Source organism: Netta rufina (genome assembly GCF_964035555.1).
Source record: "Netta rufina genome assembly, chromosome: 2".
In the NCBI taxonomy this organism is placed as follows: Eukaryota; Metazoa; Chordata; class Aves; order Anseriformes; family Anatidae; genus Netta; species Netta rufina.
This window is the reverse complement of record NC_140124.1, coordinates 63,534,142-63,554,701: the sequence shown is the minus strand read 5'-3', so window position 1 is coordinate 63,554,701 and position 20,560 is coordinate 63,534,142. Positions and strand designations below refer to the sequence as shown.

The window sequence follows — 20,560 nt, the reverse complement described above, 5'->3', positions numbered from 1 at the left end:
GTTTCCCTGTTTATTCTTTCATATTAGATTGCATCCAATTTTAAAAATGTGAAAACAAACACTAAAAAATGAAGAGAGGTCAGGGACAGATAGTGCCAGAGTTACAATAAATACATTTAACATTATGCAAATATGTTTCAGACATTTGTAGCAGAAACAGAAGAAATCCTGTATAAATCCACAACTCATTTTGCAGAATTCAATGACCCAGTCCTTTCCCAGGCAATAGAAATCTGTTATTTCTCCTTAGAAGTTTTTAACCCTTGGTTCAACTACAGGGCAAAATAATCTTCGGAGAATCGAGATTTACAGATAATTTTTTTTTTTTTTCATTTCTACAGTAGGGTAAACATCATGGAAAGCAGCCAGCAAAATAATGATGAGAGAAAAAGAGAGGCAGTATAGTTTGCTAGCTTATGACATTTTTGTATCCAGTATCTCATTACATTTGACATGGCAAATGGTAAAAAACTTCCTTCTGCATCAGAAAACAGTTTCAAAGAGATATTCTAGATATAGTAATCAGTATTAAGTAACTAAAACAATTTATCTCTACCAGGCAAACAAGATCTGGTAGAGTTAACAATCATGCAAAGGAAATGGGGCGCTTTACAAGAAGCGTAAAGATTTAACTTTCACTTAGAGATCAGTAACTTGGTCTATGCAGTGCAAAACACTTTGCAACTACAGAACTACAACCTTGCTGAAAGAGAGAAAAACTTACTGAGGCAGAAGAGCTTTTTCCATGCACCTAAGAAACTTATACATAGGAAAGGAGAACACTATACTTCATGTCACCTGTTTTTAGTACAACGTTAAAACCTTGAGTTAAAACAGAGAAGTCTGAAAGAAACCTGACCTATACAGGCCAACCTGGTAACAGTCTCCCTCCTCACTTCAGACTTATTTATGTGAAAGGACAAAAATGTCAGTTTAAACAAAATGATTTTACAGCTGAAGGACTACTGGTCTACAACTCTTAATGAATTATCGTTAGATTAGATTAGTCTCACATGACTTAGTTTTTCACTTCCCCCTCCTCCCCAAAGCAGAAGCATGCCGAAGCATCTTTATCAACAGGCTCCATGAAAACTTGCTGCCAAAGAAGGACCAAGAAACCCCAACACAGGTGAAATTTGGCACAAGCCTTTCTGGTTTTAATTATCAAGAAGAGATCGACCCTTTCACAGGACTCAAACTTGGGAACAACTGGGGAAGGAAGAAACTGGGAAAACTCTAATTTGCTTTTCTCCCCCCCCTCTCCCCCCCTTTTTTAAGGATACTTACAAATATATCAAAATATGAAGAAGAGTAGTCATATTGTAGAACTTCTTTCTCTAATGTAGTTTCAATACCTCCCTTCACCTACAAGGGAACAACACCACACACAGCTTCAGAACAGAAGATACTGAAGCCAGAAAATACACAAATGTGAAGTGTAAATTAATAGTTTCTGATGGATGTACAAACAATCATGAAATTAAACAGAGGAGACAGTATGCTAAAAATATAATTTTAAAGATTATAATCATGAAATACAATGAGAATGCTTTACAAAATCAAAACATTTAGGATTATCACTGTTAATAACCTGACCTACACAAGCTACATTTCAGACTGTCCTATAATAAAAGCAAATGAGTTGCTGAGGGAAAAAGAAATTAAATATAACTTCTCCTACACAGATTTACTAAGCATTTTATGTCTCAGAAGAATCTAAACAGCTGATCAGAAAGGCACCCAGAAATTAGCTCATTAGTCACATGCTAGCAAATAGGAAATACTAAAAATCTCTGATGCTTTAGCACTTGAATTCAAACAACTGAATTAACACTCCAGACCTTTTCCTTCACAGCATATATGCTATTTGTTTCCAGAGAACTGAGCAAAACCAAAGAAATACAATGTAAAGAACACAGAAGCCGTGATCATTAGTTATTTGTCAGAGAATGGTTTAAAATCCAGTCTTAATTCTTTCATTTGCTTGAGGAGATTCATAATTACATCTTCCTTAGCCACCATGTTTCTTTCACATGGAAGCACTCATCACTTTCCTGTCCAAAATGGGTTACTAAGAGAATAATTTAGGATGCATTGGCTCAGAAAACAAGAGTGTCTTAGCTGGGAGTGAAGAACCGTAGTGTTCATATCAGATTCCAAAGGCTGTTTGAATTTAATATTAAATTAGATAATTAAGGACTGCATGAAATAGTTACATAAAGCAGTGGAAAATAACATCAACAAAAAGCTTTAATCTTAAGTTTGATTTCTGTTATCCTTTCAAAGAAAGGAGGTACACTAAAGCATCCCAATATATGCTCACCATCTCAAATCAGAACAGCGTAGATACTTCAACATTCTTTTCCCAACTACATTGCTGGATATTTTCGATTTTTTTTTTTTTTTTTTGCTGTGACTATACAAGCCAACTCCAAATTTATTCCTTTTTTTTTTTTTTTTTCCTCTTTCTCCCCCTCCCCTCTATAACTAGCAGACAGCTTTTTAAATATAGCTTCCCATTGTTTACTCAACTGCAGCTGGTATGGTCATTTATTTCCACCATAAATAAGGAAGATTCTAGAGTGATGGAAACTGTCTGTAGACTCATAAGCCTTTGGAAAGCACTTAGGAGGAAATGGAAGGGAAGATACATGCAAAGTAACACACAGAACACTGTTGCATGGCACTTGAGGTCAATTTAAAAGAAAAGACTAGGCAGTCCCTATTCTCTCCAGTCGCAGACATGCTGTCTCAGCCCTCTCCTCCTATAACATAAAACAAAATACGCCACAGAATAAAAGAACACAATACATCAGCACTGGCTGATGACTGAGTTCTGAGACAATTCAGCAAACTGTTCAACGTATGGTTGCATGAGCACCATATTAGCACAAGGATGAACAGAGAACCATGACAGCCTTGATGCAGGGTTTGCTCAAACTACCAAGGAAGCTACTCCCTGAAGTGCATAAAAAAAAAAAAAAAAGGTTTTGCTTAAGCGCATTGGATAACAGGGACAATAGGAAAACCAGACATACAGGCACTCTGGAAGCAATTCTGAAGTCCTATTAGTTATGTACCAGTGAAGGACAATCCTAACACAATGCTATTTAGCTTTCCAACAAACAAAACTCAGTTTAAAAAAACAGCACAACAAACTGTGTGTCAAGATTACAGATAGCTCTGAATATTATCACTTATGAAAACAAAACATCATTTTTCATTCTTGCTGACATTTGACACTACAAGGCTTAGGGTTCATAAATTTCCCCTAAAGCAAGGCTTTTCACAAAGAACTGCTAAGATCTTGAGGTCCTTTATGCTGCAGCATTCAAAATACCAGGAGTTTATGGCATTTTCTATAGTCTTAAATATACTGAGAGCAATAATATGAAAATCTGTGTTCTAAATCCCCAACAAGAATTACAAAACCAGATTCTGCTCCTCTTAGTCAAACGTGCTGTTAAGAAACTAGCCTAAAACTAGCCGAAATGAAGTATCGGAATTCTAGGTTTTCTTTTGAGCCAGCTGAAATAATGCACCAGATACAACAGACTTTCCACCTAAGGAGATAACAGAAGTCAAAGCCACAAAATTACAGCATTCAGGCAGGCAAAGTTTGCTTTCTCAAATGAAATCAGCAAACAGATTTTTCAGTATATCAAATTATTTGAACAGATGATTCCTAAAACTTCATAATGTCAGACTAAGGTTATTTATTTGTAACCAAATGATGACAAATGTTAACTTGAGAACTTTATTATCTAGAAAAGGGATTCCTCCTATTTTTTCATTTGTGCCCTTTCATAAATGAATTTTTAGGTTATAGCTTAAAACTGAACTCCAAAACTGGAATGCTAGTGATCAAATACTAACAAACCTTCTACCCTACTTCTTTCCAGAAATTTCCTAAGAACTAGTTTGTCTTTCAAATTACAAATGCTGCAGTTAAAAGGTAGCAACTGCAGCAGTTTATATTGTTTCAATGTATCCTACCACAAACAACATACTTATACTAGGTTTCTCAGAAAATATAGCACTACATAAGAAAGGTTTTTGCCATTTAAGTCTTTTTAACACTTCAGTCACTGAACTACTCAGGAGAACGAACACTCTTAATACTGATAAAATTCACCCTATTTGCCACATTCAAACAACCATAGTAATACTTCTGTTTTCTTGCTGCCTGAGAAGTTCACTGGACTTCCAATAGTTTCCTCAACACTGTTCATAGACTACAGGAACATCAAAAGGTTTAATTATATGAATAAAAACGATATATTCTAATGATAAAAGTAGGTATCAAGTTCATAAAACACTAAAAATGAGAAACTGCCTTAGTTTCAATGATACGAATAGCATACAGTTGGGATAGAAAGCTTGTTAACCACTCCTGAAGCAAATAAAGTCTAGGGGTACTGAAAAGACAACTCACATTTAATTCTATTATCCACAGCAAGGTTATGAATAAGAGATCAAATGTAACGAACAAACAGAAAGTCCTTCTGACATCTGATATGCCTTTCTTCTCTCGTCCATCGTAGGACTCAATCCTTGCCATCAGCTGTGCCGGGTTGATAGAGTGGACATCTCGCAAGGATGGACAGGATTCCACGCTGCTGCTGTGAGCATTTTCTGCATCATTTGGCACCCTATTCATCCTGGGTTTGCTTAAAGTAGTCTTCTTCCAGGCTCACCATCACTTGAAGGATGATTCATATAGGAAGAATTTCTAAGTAAACAAAGATATCTAATTAGTCACTAAAGCACCAAAAATCCACTACACAATTTTTTGCTTACCGAGTCAGTTTTTTGTTTCACCATAAACTGACAGCTAGGAACATTTGGTAAGTAGATTCTAAAAAATGTTTCAAAAAGAAAAAAGATACACCTATGCCCTCTTCATTCGCTAAGATTTGTGAAACAAGAGAAATAAACTTTCATATAGACAGGTGGGAATAAGAGAGCACTGTCTAGATGTAGAAGACTCCATTCTCTGTGCTGCCGTATTGACAGCAAACAGGCATAAATAGAAATCATGATATACATCTTTAAGATTTCTGACTTAAACACTCAAAAGTAACCCAGCTTAAAGGAAGTTCCACACAGCATGTGCCATTCCCACATGCCCTGGCACTGGTGACGAGGACAAAAGACAGGTGCTTGTCCTCCCTCTGCACTTCCCCTCCTTGGGATGCAATGAGAAAAGGGCAAGGATGTGGAGGAATGGTTAAGTGAAGTAAGTCATGTGAATGTTGAGCAACTAGGAGGTCGCGAGCTAAAAAGGTATCGAACGCAGCTCATATGAGTCTGAGAAAGTACGTAACGTCTGGGAGCTAATCAGGCACAAGGACACGATATCTGTTGGTGGTCTGGGAAAGTACTAACTGTGTTATTTCGGTTGATGGGAGTGAGAAACTAGCTGATAAAATAGAGAAATGCACTAACCAATCATGAGCTTAGCTTCAGCAATATGTATGAGCTAATTATATTGAATTAGATAAAAGACGACTGAGCTATCCAATAAATCGAAGTTCACTGATCACTCATATTGAGCGTCTGTGTCTTCCTTCCGTCGACAACAAATGTCCTCGCAACAAATGGCGCCCGAACAGGGACCGATCTGAACGGGAACAGGGACTCCGCTGGAGTTGAACCTGCGAGCCACGGTTGGACGGAATATGGGAACCGGTCCTGCAACGCAGCTCAGGAGGTGAAAAGGACGAAAAATTGCTGGATCCCCGCACCCGAGGTCTGAAAGGTGAAAGGAAAACTTGGAACCCCTGCACCCGCAGCTCGGAAAGGGAGTCCTCGCACCCAGGATGAGCCTATAGAGGGTCCCGCCGGAAAGCGTCGCCGAGGTCTTTGCAAAGGCTGCAACGGTACCGACGTATATAAAGGTATGGAGAGACAAGCGGCGTATGATTTGCTCAAATGCTTTTTAGAAAAGCGGAGCACGCAGCTTATAGACTGCAAAAAGGATTTACCAGGATTATTAGCATATGGGGTAGCTAAGGGTTGTTTTATCAATCCTGATACAGTTTTTGAACAAACAGAGTGGCGTAAATTTGGGGACAAATTGTTTGATGAAAATAAGGCTGCTAAAAAATTATTGAAGCCTTGGAGAGCAGTCACTAACGCCTTAGTTATACATCAGGCTGAGCAGAGAGTCGCTGCTGCCGCTACAGAGCGACTGGGATTGCCGGGAAGTGCTGGAGCTGGGGATTGCCCACTGCTGCCTTCAGTGAGAACGATAACGCTGCCTCAGGGGGCTACAGGGCAATGGGAGCCTCCCCCCCCCTCAGTCACCGCCACGAGCAGCGCTGCACTCGGAGTTCCGCGGAATCGAACGGCAGCCGACCCTCACCGTGTGGCGAGTCGGCACAGAGAAGAGGGACGGACATCAGGACCCTGCAGCCTGTCTGACGTAACCATGGAAGCAGCGGTAGCTGTGCTGCTTCTCTCTGGCATTCTTTTTATAAGAGGTTTACCTTGCAATGCAAAAGGGATACTAACTGGAGTGTTAATAATTGTATGTGTTATTCTTAAATGTCCAGGTATTTTGTGTTGAAAGTATTTGTGTAAGGGTAAGGTTTTAAAACAAAGTGTTGCAAGTCACTTCAGGAGGAACACAATGAGAGACAATACTTGTTTGTTTGGTTATGATTCTAAGTTATATTGGCCGCACGTATTGTTTGCTTATCATTCTAAATTATATTCTTGTGGTATGATTGAGAGTGAGATGTGCCAGAGGCCTCTGGGTGTACAATTGTGCTCTGGGTGTGCAAGTGTGCTCTGGGTGTGAGTGTGCTGTGTACTGTGTTAGTGAGAGCGCATTTATTGCCATAGTACAGGCTGAAATTAGTACTGGTCGAGCAAAATCATGTTTCACAAGTATGGAGTCATTGTGTGAAGTAGCCACTTGGAGAAACTTAAGGGAACGTACTGTTTAAAACTTTTTGATCATAATGAGTCAATTCACAAATCCATTACTTTCCTGAAAGAGCACATGAGAAAGAGTCAATATGGTATCAATCCTTTCAATCAATGGTTCACTGATTTGTTTGAAACAATGCATAGATGGTTACTGGGATTAGTCAAAGAGGGATTAAGGATTTTGTTCACTGTGGTGTCAATCATCATTGCATGTAGTATTGTGATAAATGTGGTTAAAGGGTTACTTGCAGAAATGTTATAAAATGTTATAGAAATTTTGAAGTGGTGCCGGAAACAGGTACCCAGTGGATCACTGCAAAGTGGACTGAAGCAGCTTTAGAATCTGCACACGCCGAAGACAACCATGAAGAGGTTCCTGATAATTATTCTGACAATGACGTGGGCTGTGACACCACAAGGACTATCAAGAACAGCCTTCGATCACCATCAAGTGATTAGGTTTAAGTGTGTTACTATTAAGTTGTGTTACTTACTATTAATTGTGTTACCATTAAGTGCTTACAGTAATTGTAGTGTTATTAGGGTTAAGTTGTATAGTTGTGTTATGTTATGTATTTGACATCTGATGTAAAACCAAGTACTGCCTGTACTAAAAGAAAAACGGGAGTAGAAACTGTGGTATAGGAATGGATAGCTCCCCCATTGCAACCCCAAAGAACAATTCAAGAAAAAATTGCAACATTAGCAGAATTAGTAAAGAAAGGAAGAAATTGGATACTACAAATAGACGGGGTTCCTCCGAATACGATCTGGTTACCCATGAAGCCAAGCGATTTGGAATGGTATATACAAAACTCTGAAGAATTACAAGCTGCACTACTACAGGATGGCGCCACAATAGTGGCAAAGACATTACTATCAGCTACATTGACATGGATGGAAAGCCAAGGATGGATAACCCAGCCCAAGCGGTTGGTTGCTCCGTTAGCGGATGCAGTAACTGTTTTTACGGACGCTGGGAAGCGCTCCAAGTCTGCTGCAGTAACGTGGAAAGACAAACAAGGCTGGCAACATCAAATATTAAAGGGCCAGGACAACGACTCATTACAGACATTAGAGCTCTATGTGGTTGTATGGACATTTATAAAATGGAAAGATGCCCCTTTAAATGTAGTATCTGATTCTCTACACGTACTAGGTATAGCTAATCGCATAGAGGACTCTGCCTTAAGAGATGTAAAGAATGAACGCCTTGCAGAACTATTAACTAGCTTACAGCTTGCTATAGCGCAGAGAAGCAAATCCTATGCGGTGATACATATACGAAGTCACCAATGGGTGGAAGGACTGGGAGAAGGCAATGCTCGGGCGGATAAATTAGTTGCCGCTCCAGCCACTGAAGTGCCATTATCTCCCTTCTGCAGAGCTCGGGAGGCTCATGCTATTTTTCACCAGAATGCTAAGGGACTTGCGCGGGCTTACAAACTGTCTAGAGCTGATGCGCAAGCTATAGTAAAAGCCTGCCCAACGTGTAGTAATTATAACTCAGGGGTGGGACTCGGAGTCGGGACAAACCCAAGAGGACTTAAAGCCAACGAAGTGTGGCAAATGGATGTCACTCATGTTCCAGCATTTGGACGATTGAAATATCTGCATGTAACAATAGACACTTATAGTCACATGATCTGGGCTACACCGCAGCCCAGGGAAAAAGTCCGGGATGTACGACGTCATCTTGCCAGTTGTTTTGCAGTAATGGGAGTACCACAGACTATAAAGACTGATAATGGTCCAGCCTATGTTAGTGGGCCACTTAAGCGATTTTTGGAACTATGGGACATTAAACATATTACTGGTATTCCACATTCACCAACTGGCCAAGCTATAGTCGAAAGGGCCAACGGGACAATAAAACAATATTTGGAGAAGTTCAAGGACATTAACGATCCAAGAGAAAGTGTGGACAAGACTCTATTTGTTCTGAATCATTTGTGTGTTTTTGGGGAGAATGAGGAACCACCTGCAGCATGTCACTACACTAAGTCTGAAAATGATAATAAATGTGCTATGAGAGTATTGTACAGAGATATGAAAACAGGACAATGGTTGGGGCCTGCTGATGTGATTTATGTGGGACGAGGATATGTGTGTGTCTCTTCCCCTACAGGTCCGACCTGGGTGCCTAGTCGATGTGTAAAACTAGCCCTTGAAGAAAAGTCACCAAAAGAGGATAACAACGACCATTGCTGAATTTACAGAACAAGGGACTTTGATTATGTTATCAATTATAATAATGGCTGGACATGGTAATGCCATCTTAAGGAAAATTGACCCTCAGCGGAATATATGGGTCACTCGTGGCAGAACTCGACAAGGAATGGAAGAGTTAAACAAGAACTAAAAACTCTGGGTTCTGACTGTAATGATGGTGTAGAATTGTGGGGTCCAGCAGAAAGATTCTTTGCTTCTTTGGTGCCTGGTGTGGGAACTGCACACGCTTTGACTAACATTAATAAGCTTGCTTGTTGGGCTGTTAAACAATCAAATGTAACAACGCAAGTTCTTTCTGAAATGGCACAAGATATGGATAGTCTTAGGCATGCTGTATTACAAAATAGGGCTGCAATTGTTTTTTTGCTTTTAGCGCAAGGACACGGATGTGAAGATTTTGAAGGAATGTGTTGCTTTAATCTCTCTGATCATGGTCAATCAATTCACAATCAATTGAAATGGCTAAGGGATCATACACAAAAAATTACGATACAGAATGATTGGTTTGATGATTGGCTTAAATCTATCTTTGGAAATGTGGGAGGATGGGTTTTTTACTTAATCAAAGAGGGACTTCGCTTTTTGCTTATAATTGCTGCGCGGGTAGTCTTTAACTGCTTATCTAGGAAGCTTGAACAACTCACTGAAAAGGCATTTGTAGCCCAAAATAAAAACGGGGGAATTGTGGAGGAATGGTTAAGTGAAGTAGGTCATGTGAATGTTGAGCAACTAGGAGGTCGCGAGCTAAAAAGGTATCCAACGCAGCTCATATGAGTCTGAGAAAGTACGTAACGTCTGGGAGCTAATCAGGCACAAGGACACGATATCTGTTGGTGGTCTGGGAAAGTACTAACTGTGTTATTTCGGTTGATGGGAGTGAGAAACTAGCTGATAAAATAGAGAAATGCACTAACCAATCATGAGCTTAGCTTCAGCAATATGTATGAGCTAATTATATTGAATTAGATAAAAGACGACTGAGCTATCCAATAAATCGAAGTTCACTGATCACTCATATTGAGCGTCTGTGTCTTCCTTCCATCGACAACAAATGTCCTCGCAACACAAGGAGGTTAGGAGGTTGCCTCCTGGCCTCCTCTTCTCCAGGCTACACAACCAAGTGTCCTCAGCCTTTCCTCATGGGAGAGGGAGGAATCCTCATTGGACATGCTATCAGCACATCCCAAACTAGCATCACCAAAAGGTTAAAAATCCATTAAAACCCCTAAATACTGTAGTAAATATTCTACAAAGCAAGTATACAGATATCTGTTCTACAGATTAATTCATCTGCAATGCCTCTACTGACTATAAGGCTTTTGAAAAAAAAGATTCTCAGGTTCAATTTCTTATAAAACTGGAACAGACTAATATGCTCAATTAGAAACTCACCCCCCCCCTCCTAGAAGGAGCTGATGAAGGTTACAAGTTTCAAGGAAATGCATAGAAATGTTAATTTTATGCAAACACTCAGAAGATTAAGCTATACATCCCACAATACAAATCACATCAGTCAAGCTTCTGTAACTCTGGGGTAGTAACTTCTTGAAATTCAAGAACACAAATTTGTTTCTTCCTGTGTGGGCTGTCTTTCAGTAAACCACAAAATGGAAACAAACGCTTCCCACTCTTCTATCCCAAGTAACAACATCGTTTCAACTCCACTAGGCAAGAAAACAGGCATGGCACAAGAGGAAAAGCATACGTGATTTGTAACACAGCACTAGACAAACCAAAGGATAGACAGAGATGTAGGAAAAGGAAAGGTGGGAAAGGGGGTCTCCAGTGCAAACACATCACTGCTGAGGAAAAGGCAGATACAAGAGGGATGGTTGAAGGGATGGTTCCAACCAGATTTAGCACAGTGCATCTTCACTGTCCTTAACTCCCCCTCCTGTTTGCCCAGCTTTTTGTGTGAGTTACTGAAATGACTCTCCCCAGTCAGTACCAGCCTCAGCTCTGGAACACAGCTCCCTCCCCTCTGAGTCACCCCCAAATTAGAAATTATAAACACTTAAGCAAGTGAACAAACTTGGAAGTTAAACAAACTTGCAACACATTTCTGTGCAAAACACTTAAAATGAAGTACTGAAAGCACTAAGAAGCTTTAGGTTAAGAACACAAATGTGGAATTCTTTCACAGTAAGAATCACGGATGAACCCGCTTCTCCCCAGCTCTACTGTACTGATGAACATTTTCAGCCAGAAAATGCTTTGCAATTATTTCTATACCTCTGCTTCAAATACCAGCCACTAAACCTTCTACAAGTCACATATATCAGTTAGCTTGATAATAGCCACTTATTTTCTAAAACATCTGCCTACTAAAACAAAACATTTCATTTAGCCACTCTACACAAGGAAACATTTCAGTACAGGAACATAGCAAAGGCGAGAGGAAACCAGGTTCTCTCATAACAGCCTCCAGTAAAGTCCGTGCTCTGTACCCAAGGGTTCGTTTTGCTCCTTTACAGAAACGAACAAGATTTTGAAACCAACTAAAAACTCTGCAAAAAGCTCTGCCATCTGTTCTGTCCTCTCTTCCCTTGAACAGAAACAATACTCATTGCCATGAGTTTCCTCTGTGACACCAGACTCACAATCCTCTTATTGTAAGTTTACTGAAAGGTTGAAACTTTTCATAGGGAAATATTTTTTCCTGAGATAAGAATCCACACTAGTAAATTTGTGATACACTTTCTCCTCATGCCTTCTGACTCTATAAGAAGTAAAAGGGTTTTTTGTTTGTTTTTGGCTTCTTAACCAATACATTCACATTCACCCAACTCCTACTGCTAAAGTAAAAACTTAGCTAAGTCAATTTTTTATACAGACCCATTAAAAGTTAAACACTTTTATTTTTTCCTGAAAAGTAGCCAAGATTTAAAATACTATTTTATTTTATTTTTTTTTAACACTTCACAGTTATGGCTGTAACTTAAGCTTCCAAACAGATAACTAAATACCCAAATTTATCCTGGAGAACTGAAGATTTTACTTGATTAATAGTATTAACTAGTATGAGTGAAAAGTAAAGGTTTCTGTTAAAATAAGCCAGGTTAACTGCTAAGAACTGTACTCCTTCACTGCCCTCAAGTCTAATGAATATTTTCATAACACATGATGAGAAGTACCCCTTGATTTTAAGGCTACGTTTACAATTAACACAATTATTTTCCCTTTAATGTAAGCAGATGGCACATGTTATACATCTGCTAGTTTTGCATGCATATTAGAGATGGAAGATCAGGATAGTACTTCTCTTTTTTTACCACTATACTATCCTTATTCTTCCATTCTACCATCCTTGTTTTAATTTATTTTTATGATTACTATACTAATTTATTATTCATAAGCTACAATGTAATTTGTTACCTTTTTTCTTTACAAGTAAAAAAAAAAAAAAAACAAAAAAAAAACAAACAAAAAAAAACATAGCAAAACTTAACTGAGATAACCAGAATTGAAAGCAAAAAAATTAGAAAATAGCTCACTCAAAAGGCAATTAGCAGCTCATCAGAACTGAAAGTGAAAGTATCATGTGTAAGTGATTTTAGGAAAAGAAATACTAGCTAAAAATATCAGAGAAACTACAGGAAAAACTACGTTAGCATAAAAGAAACTATGCACATCAAGTAATGTGTTATGACTGCCATTGAAACCTATAAAAAACTGTAGTATTTTCTATCTATGTCTCTGACAACACAGAACACTCCCAAGAATTCCCATCTTTAATAGCTTTCCTGTGAAGGTTAAAAAAAAACTGAAAATTATTTCTTTTCAATGAGTAAAACAAGATGACATCGCCAACACAATGGTCAGGATGCCAAAGTAGCACAAAAAATACAGGGTTTTCATTAGTAAATTAAAGTTTTTCCCTTTCTTGATGAGAAAGCTGAGACTGCAACAGTAGTAATATTCATTCATAAACAAACAAAAAGTACTTATTTGCCAACAAGTTTTCTCATATACCAATAAGAAAAAAACATACCAGTTCTTTACCTCTCCATCTCCTTATCAAACTTCATGCTACTTACAGTCCCTGTTTGTCTCTAGGAACAGTTTGTGACATCAAAAACAGAATTCCTTGCAATACCAGAGCTTAATACAGTAACCAGCATTATAATCGTAACACTAAAGCATTTAAGTGACACCTCAAGACAATCTTGGGTAATTGTAACACACATTTGTGTAACCTCAAATAATGATGAAGTGTCAGCCAACTGCCAACCTATTACCTGCAGTAAATGGTCTTGAAGCCAGCACATCCCGAGTCGGCAGCTTTCCAAAGGAACCAGACCCTGGGGATCTTTCCAGAGGTCCAACCCCAGGCCCCACACAGGCAGCATCCACCACAGATAATGAACATTCCCACTGGGGCACTCTAGGATTCAATGATTCAGCACAGCAAACTGTGCCAGGCTTGAGTTCTCTAAATAAATTCTCCAGAAGGAATAAGGGACCTCAGGGCCTGAGACTTAACTGTCATCCCTATTTGCTCTCCTACCATCACAAACATCTCCAACATTATTCTTTTTCTGCACATGGAGAAATGTTACTTTAGCCAACATCTCAGACAGAATAAGCAATTAATTGTAAAGAATGCATTCCCATAATGCAATATACAAAGGCTAATAAACGAGGAATATAAGGATAAATCTGTTTTATCCTCCAGGAGTATCAGCAGAAATCTCTGACGCTGTCTTCTGACAGCTCCAACATCAACCCAGTTAAGAGCTACCCCAGATAAAGCTAACTGCTCTGAAGAACAGGTAATGCCAACTAAAAATTAAATTAAAAAATCCCAAAGAGACAGAGATTGCTTCCAAAGTTTACCCAGACACTTTTGTACACCATTCTCTGCTAGAAACAAACCAAACCCATCCTGCTGACAGGCTCTCCCTCTATTTTGTATTTAAGTGAAAGAACCCATTTTTGTGAAGTGGGCTTGTAGCAGACACATTGCTAGGGACCTCCTGGTAGCCATTTCCCCTTTTCTGAATGAGCACTTGGAACCTTTTCAAGCTGCACTCATTCTATTTTTATCTGTAACATATCACTGCCCTAGAAGCATCTTAAGGATTCAGTATCTTTGAAAATGTCTCAGCCTGAAGTAATGTCCCTGGTAAGTATTTCTTACTAGGCATGAAAACATATTTAAAAAATAATTAGCATAGACCTTTAGTGAAATACACCAACTTAATTTTAAAATTGATTCAGTTAATAGATATTATATCTTGATCTTTGAAGCACAAAATTTGGAAAATGGAAATATTTCCAGATGCGGTTCCCTTTAGGAAATCTGGAGTTTAGCTAAACAAGAGCAGATAGTATTTCAATACCACAAGACTTCACTGGACTGGTCAACAGCAGTATATTACCTCCTTCACATTGAGTTGAATCACATAAGCAGAATAAAAAGACAAATTTGTATAAAGCCTGGCTGACGTGAAGCAGACACATAGCTACAGAAAATGGAGAGAATGGAAAAAAAAACAAAAACGTGTAGCCACAGAATCACAGAAATGTTGGTTGCAAGGGACCTCTAGCAGGACTAGCATTGGACTACCATCAACATTTGGTCAGTATAGGCTCTGTTTTACTGAGACTTGAAAACTTTTATGTTTCTCTGGGTAAAACCAGTACCACACCAACTTTCTAGAGAAGTCTTGTGGAATTGAAATTCCAGGGGTTTATAATATCTGTTCTTGTTTAGCTAAACTCCAAATTTGCAAGATGAAACTGCATCAGGAGATATTTCCATTTTCCAAAGGTTTTCCTATGTTCATCCCAAGCCTCCCGAGGCATAGTTTGTTGATGTTGCCCCTTGTTTTGGCTCCTGAAATGAGTTCGGCTATCAGCCATTGCTTTAAGCCTCACGTGTAGCTGCATGTATTAGTTAGACAAAATCCAAGCATAAAAGGAAGCCATAAAGAGAAAAAAACAAACAAACAAACAAACAACAACAAAAAAAAACACAGATTTGACACAGCAAAAATTAAATAGCAGATATTTTATGGTGATTCCAGCCTTTTCTGGACTTTCAGTTTCAGAAAATTAGCTAACACTTGTTGGGTGACCTTACTGGCATAACTGATTCCCAAAGATGCTTATTTTCAAAGGGTTTAAATGACAACCTGAAGGTATCTGCCCTTAATACAGTAGTAGCCTTTAGGGTGATGAGAAGTTGCCCAAGTGATTTATCATGTAGTTTATAAGACTGCTTACTTCTTGACATGATAAATCCAAGACACATCATCTGAACTGTGAGACAGATGAAAAAAAAACTTCATCTGGGTCAGCATGAAAAATCACATCTGTTTTGCCATTAATTACTTCACAGCGCATTTGAGAATTAAGACTATTTTTCTTCCTTTCTCCGCAGATTTCTTATTCCATTTAAAGAATAAAGTTCACAGAAACACACACTTGTTTTTACAAGCTCTGGTTTTAAAATAGGGAGGGAGGCAGAAGTTGTTAAGCTATGCAAGTAGATACACCCTAATACTGGACATGTCTATTCAAAACTAAAACCCACTTAGTAATACAGAACTACAAAATAACCAAATATAAGCTAAAAAAACAGTGGTTAACATTTGGAAAGGAGACTGAAATAAAAAACATACACAATTTTCATTGACATGAGACATTCTAGTTAGCATGCAGGTCATATGATATCATCAAAAGGTCCAAAGGCAGAACCATCATTTACAGAATTAAAAACAATTGCTTCAAATCGATATTAATTGGGTTGTATTGAAGGTGAAGCAATACTTAAAATGCATGGCTGCACAGTGCACAAAGAAACTTAGGCTCTAAAAAGTGAAAACAATTAGTACGGACCAACATAAACATATCAAAAACTACCTCGAGTCTAATGCTAAAAAGATGGGACCATAGATGCCAATTCTAGGAACTGTTCAGCACAAGGACAGTATTCTATCTATAGGAAAGCACACCTCCCTTCTCTGTAGTATAGGGTAAATCAGCTCCACAGCAACTACTGCAATGTTCTCCTTCTCCGTCAGAGATTTTGTGTACTTACACTTACAGATGTACTTTATCTTGCAATCTATCCTCTATCCTATCCAGTTCCTTAGTGAAAGAAAAAAAATAATAAAAGCTTTTAGATACTGTTGTGTTCTACCTATTCTACCTAGGCCAAACACTTTAATCAACATAAGACAGAAAAATTCCAATGCTCATGCTCAATGCCGCATGCTCACAAAATTCCCAAATATAAGTACAAGATACTGCATATAACTTTTTGGCATTACCCTGCATGCCCAATGAAGCAACACAGCAGGAATCACAAGTTACAAATACACAATACATTTAGAAACCAGGACGTCTTCGAGTAGGAGGTGCAGGACAGTACTTTTCAGCGTACAGGCAAACTCCTTAAGAAGGGCTCAGCTGTGTCTGAGCATTAAGAACTAGAGTGGTTCTGCGTGACCCTGAGGTAGAAGCTCTTACATACCCAAGTCATAAGGAAGTTTCTCATTCAACGTACAAAATGAGTAAGCACAAACTATTTGAGTGCAGCCTGTACAGCATACAAATTATTCTTGTACTTATAATGCACATCTGGTTTCATACTGATGAACCTTGAAATAACTTATTGCCAAGATTTGGAAAGATACATTACCAAGCAGATAATTAGATGTCAGACAAAAGACAAAGCAAGAAGAGCGATGGTTGTTTTGGTTGAAAAATGCTTCCCAATTTCTTATGCTCTAATAGTGACCTGACAAAACTGACAGTGCAGCCACACACATCCCACAGTCATACTGAGCAGTATTTTTCTCAGTGTGGAAGAGTGCAGGACAGTTTACAAGCTAAAAGGAGAAATGGGGACAAAAAAAGTAAGTCAAAATATGGGGTCATTAGGACATCTGAGGAAACAGCAAAGTCATCTTCCCCTGTCCCAGGAGCGATTCTAACTGATACAGAAAGTCAAATCAAAGTGCTCCAAGCATGGGCTAATTTTTCCCCTGCTAGTAAGCGCTGTCCTGCACTACCACTTCACTTCTTGCCCTACAAGAGCTGAAAAAATTGCAAACAGCCTGTAAATTTGGTATTGGTGATGCCTTGCTTTTATCCCCATTGCAATTTTAACCTCCAGGATCCTTCCTAACAGTACATCCCAAGCATTTTACTTCTAAAATGACCAACAACAGTTTTGTGCCTTTACATGAGCGTGCTCAAACAAGACATGGGAAATGTCACATGAAGGAACAGTTCCTCAGAGTTAAACCTAAGCAAATCTGTTTATTTGTTTAATCAAGAGTGTGTCTTTGAATTGGCACCTCTATTCTATTTTAAGAAAAATATAAAAATCTGACATGTAGGGAAGATGCACTGTAACATACACTGAAGTTGTGGCTCAGATCTCACCTTCACTTGACATTTAACCACTTCAAACTACAGGCCTGACCTGCATGCATTTTGTCCCTGTTACAGTTAAGTCCTCAGAACATACAATGAAAAAGCACTTCAGTTACAGAATTGTTGATGTATTCTATTTGAAACCAATACATTTTGGTTTATAGTATTCACTTATTTAATTAACTAATTAGCAAAGCTAAATTGTTGCTTTCCTTTAAAGAAAAAAATCACCTCTTTCTTGGTTTAGATGTTTTGGACTAGTTTTACCAAAGAAATGAAACTATTTCATTGTATGTTAAATGCAATCAGCTCACAGTTATATTAATTACATATATATAAACCATACAAAAGGTACTATATACATACCATATGCTGGTAACATACAATAGCTGTTGGCAACAGAAAACTCAAAAAAGAAAAACAAAAAACCATCTGATTTCTTGGAAAAGGAGGGAGGGAGGAAGAGGGGAAAACTGACCTAAAAGGGAAGTAGTACAAGGATAGAGCAAAGACAATTAACCTCCACCACATCTTAACTCTTCTTCTCAACATTATCCTGCTCTCTGAAGCTGATGTTGCAGCCCACCCAACATCAGCTCTCAAAAATAAAGATTTCACTGCACACTTCACCACATTAAGCATTAAATAATAAGCAACAAGAGTTTATAATACGTTCAGTTTACCAGTCTTATAACAACTGTAGGCCAAATAAACCTACTTCTGAGTTATCAATACCACATACAATTTATCCTGTCAGCATTTCTCTATAAATATAAAACACAAATCTTTAGAGAGGCCAAACATCTTACTGAGGTATCAAACATAATACTGGTTTACCACATAGAGAAAACAAGCAAATATTAGTAAGTGTCCTAACTGAACAACAAACATATGCCCCAAGGCTGCAATCTAGGTACTACTGGAAGAAGAAAAGCTCAGGCATTTTATATACTAGTGAGAAACCACCAGGATTCCTTCACCCTCTCAAGAGCTATTCAACAAAATGGTGCGAAAGTTTTCTCAATGTGAATTTGATCCCTGGGAATTCCTCAGAGCTCTTAAGAAACACAGTATTTTAAGAACTTAATAACTGTGTTAAAATACAAAAACTTTTGTAAGATTTTTCAGTTTTAACTCTGATTTTATAGGTCATGAACACATTTCAAAGCAAAAGGAAGCATCACATTTTATGTTACCTCAACTTTTCTCCTTATAAGGCTTAAATGACACTGGAAGAAAATATTACCTAGTCCAAGCTGCAGCAAACTCTAGCAGAGATCTACACCTGGGCCTTCAGCATAGAATATTTCTCCCAGCAAACTTCTGCATAATTTGTCTAGTTTTTCTCTCAGTGCTAGACAGAATTTAACTCCTGCTACCTGAGGTGACATGATTTCAGGACTTTGGATGATGACTGAATAGCTAATCTTAATATGTGAAGCACAATGTCATTATAAGATACTTGGTTATCTACTCAGATCTTTTTTTCCAACCTTTATTTCTAATCTCATACCTAGCTGAATTTAACCCAGTGAGGTGGAGAGGTGGGACAAAAAAATTGCCTTTTAACATGATCACTAAGAATTTCAAATTAAAAACAGATTTTTATCTGATAGTAAGATCAGAGAATATTTGACAAGCAACACACCTGTAATCCTTTAAACATTAAGCTGTTGGATGGTGCTGGCTAACCATCTGACATCACAGTCTGCTGATGCCACAATTGTCATTTATCATTACTTCACCAGACCCTTCTGCAAAAGCACTGATAGCATTTCACTTGTTGACTTGATTTTTGGATGAAATCCATTAATTTTGCTTATGAGAAATTTGGGGAGCCAGCCTCAAGAGGGCCTATAAAATATTTCAGTAAATATTTGGGCCTATAAAATATTTCAGTAAATGATGCTATTAAAGCATACGTTTAGCTATGATGACCCGATGAAGTTTCAAATGGGAAAATCTAAATACATTCTTTCAAGCATATCGAAGCCTAGAATAACTGCAGAGTTAGTTTGGAAATGGTTGTGGCTAAACAATTCTTTGAGAATTCAAGAAAATTATAACGCATTCTCGTCTAAATGCATCAAAAAGAAAGCCTAATGCATCTAAGAGTGAATCAAGCCCCAAATTTCAGTATCATTAGAAAGGTCGAGCATTTTTTTCTCCAAACACCAAGTCTACACAGCACATCCCCCCTGAAATAAACAAACAGATGGGCAGAAACACACGTGAGTTATTACAAAGATTCTTAAAAGGGTTTTATCCAAAGCGTCTGGCGCTGAACCCTCACCAAGAAAAATAACAGGTGAGCAAAACAGAGAATGCACCCTGCATCTGGCCTACGTAAAACTGCAACCACAACGCCCTGTGACCCCTCTTAGCCTCTCCCGGCCCCCGGGAAGAGGGAAAAAATATTGTAAATATTGTAAACATAAATATATATATATATATATAATAAAGGAAGAAAACCCCGCCCTGCTGCTGCTGCTGCTGCTGCTGCTGCTGCTGCTGCTGCTGCACCACCACCACCACCACCACCACCACCACCACCACCACCTTTTCCCTCTCCTCCTCCATCTTTCCCCCCCGCCCAGCCGTTACCGTGGCCGTTGGCACCAAAGGCCGCCGCGCGCGCTGCCCTCCCCCCGCGCCCTGCTGCTCCTACCCCGCGCGCAGGGCCCCGGCCGTAGGCACTCAGCGCCGCAGGCCCGGCCCGGCCGGGAGGGGCGGGGGCGGGGCGCGGGGGGCGGGGCCGCTGCGTGGGGGGGAGGCGGGGTTAGCGTCAGGGGGCGGGGTCAGGGGCGGGGGCGGGGCTGGGCTCTCTGGAGCCCCGTCCCCTCCGAGGGGAGCGTCTGAGGGGAGGCAGGTGGGCGCCATTTTGTTCTGTGGGAGCCGTGGCCTTGTGGCGGCGGGGAGAGAACCTCCAAGATCACTTGGTCCAACCGTACCCCTCCCACCACTGTCACCCACTGACCATGTCCATAAGCACCACGTCCAACGT

General features: G+C 39.1%; 1 protein-coding gene across 1 annotated transcript in view; it reads right to left on the bottom strand.

Moving 5' to 3' along the window:
- Positions 1–20,281, bottom strand: part of STARD3NL (STARD3 N-terminal like) — a 29,497-nt gene extending 9,216 nt beyond the window's left edge. Inside the window, exons 1-3 of the mRNA XM_084281900.1 lie at positions 20,225–20,281; positions 4,436–4,732; positions 1,288–1,365 (exon numbers count right to left, since the gene is read on the bottom strand). Of these exons, the coding sequence (XP_084138026.1) occupies positions 1,288–1,365; positions 4,436–4,660 (303 nt within the window). The 5' untranslated portion in view covers positions 4,661–4,732; positions 20,225–20,281. The remainder of the gene's footprint in view (positions 1–1,287; positions 1,366–4,435; positions 4,733–20,224) is intronic.
- Positions 20,282–20,560: the final 279 nt, after the last annotated feature.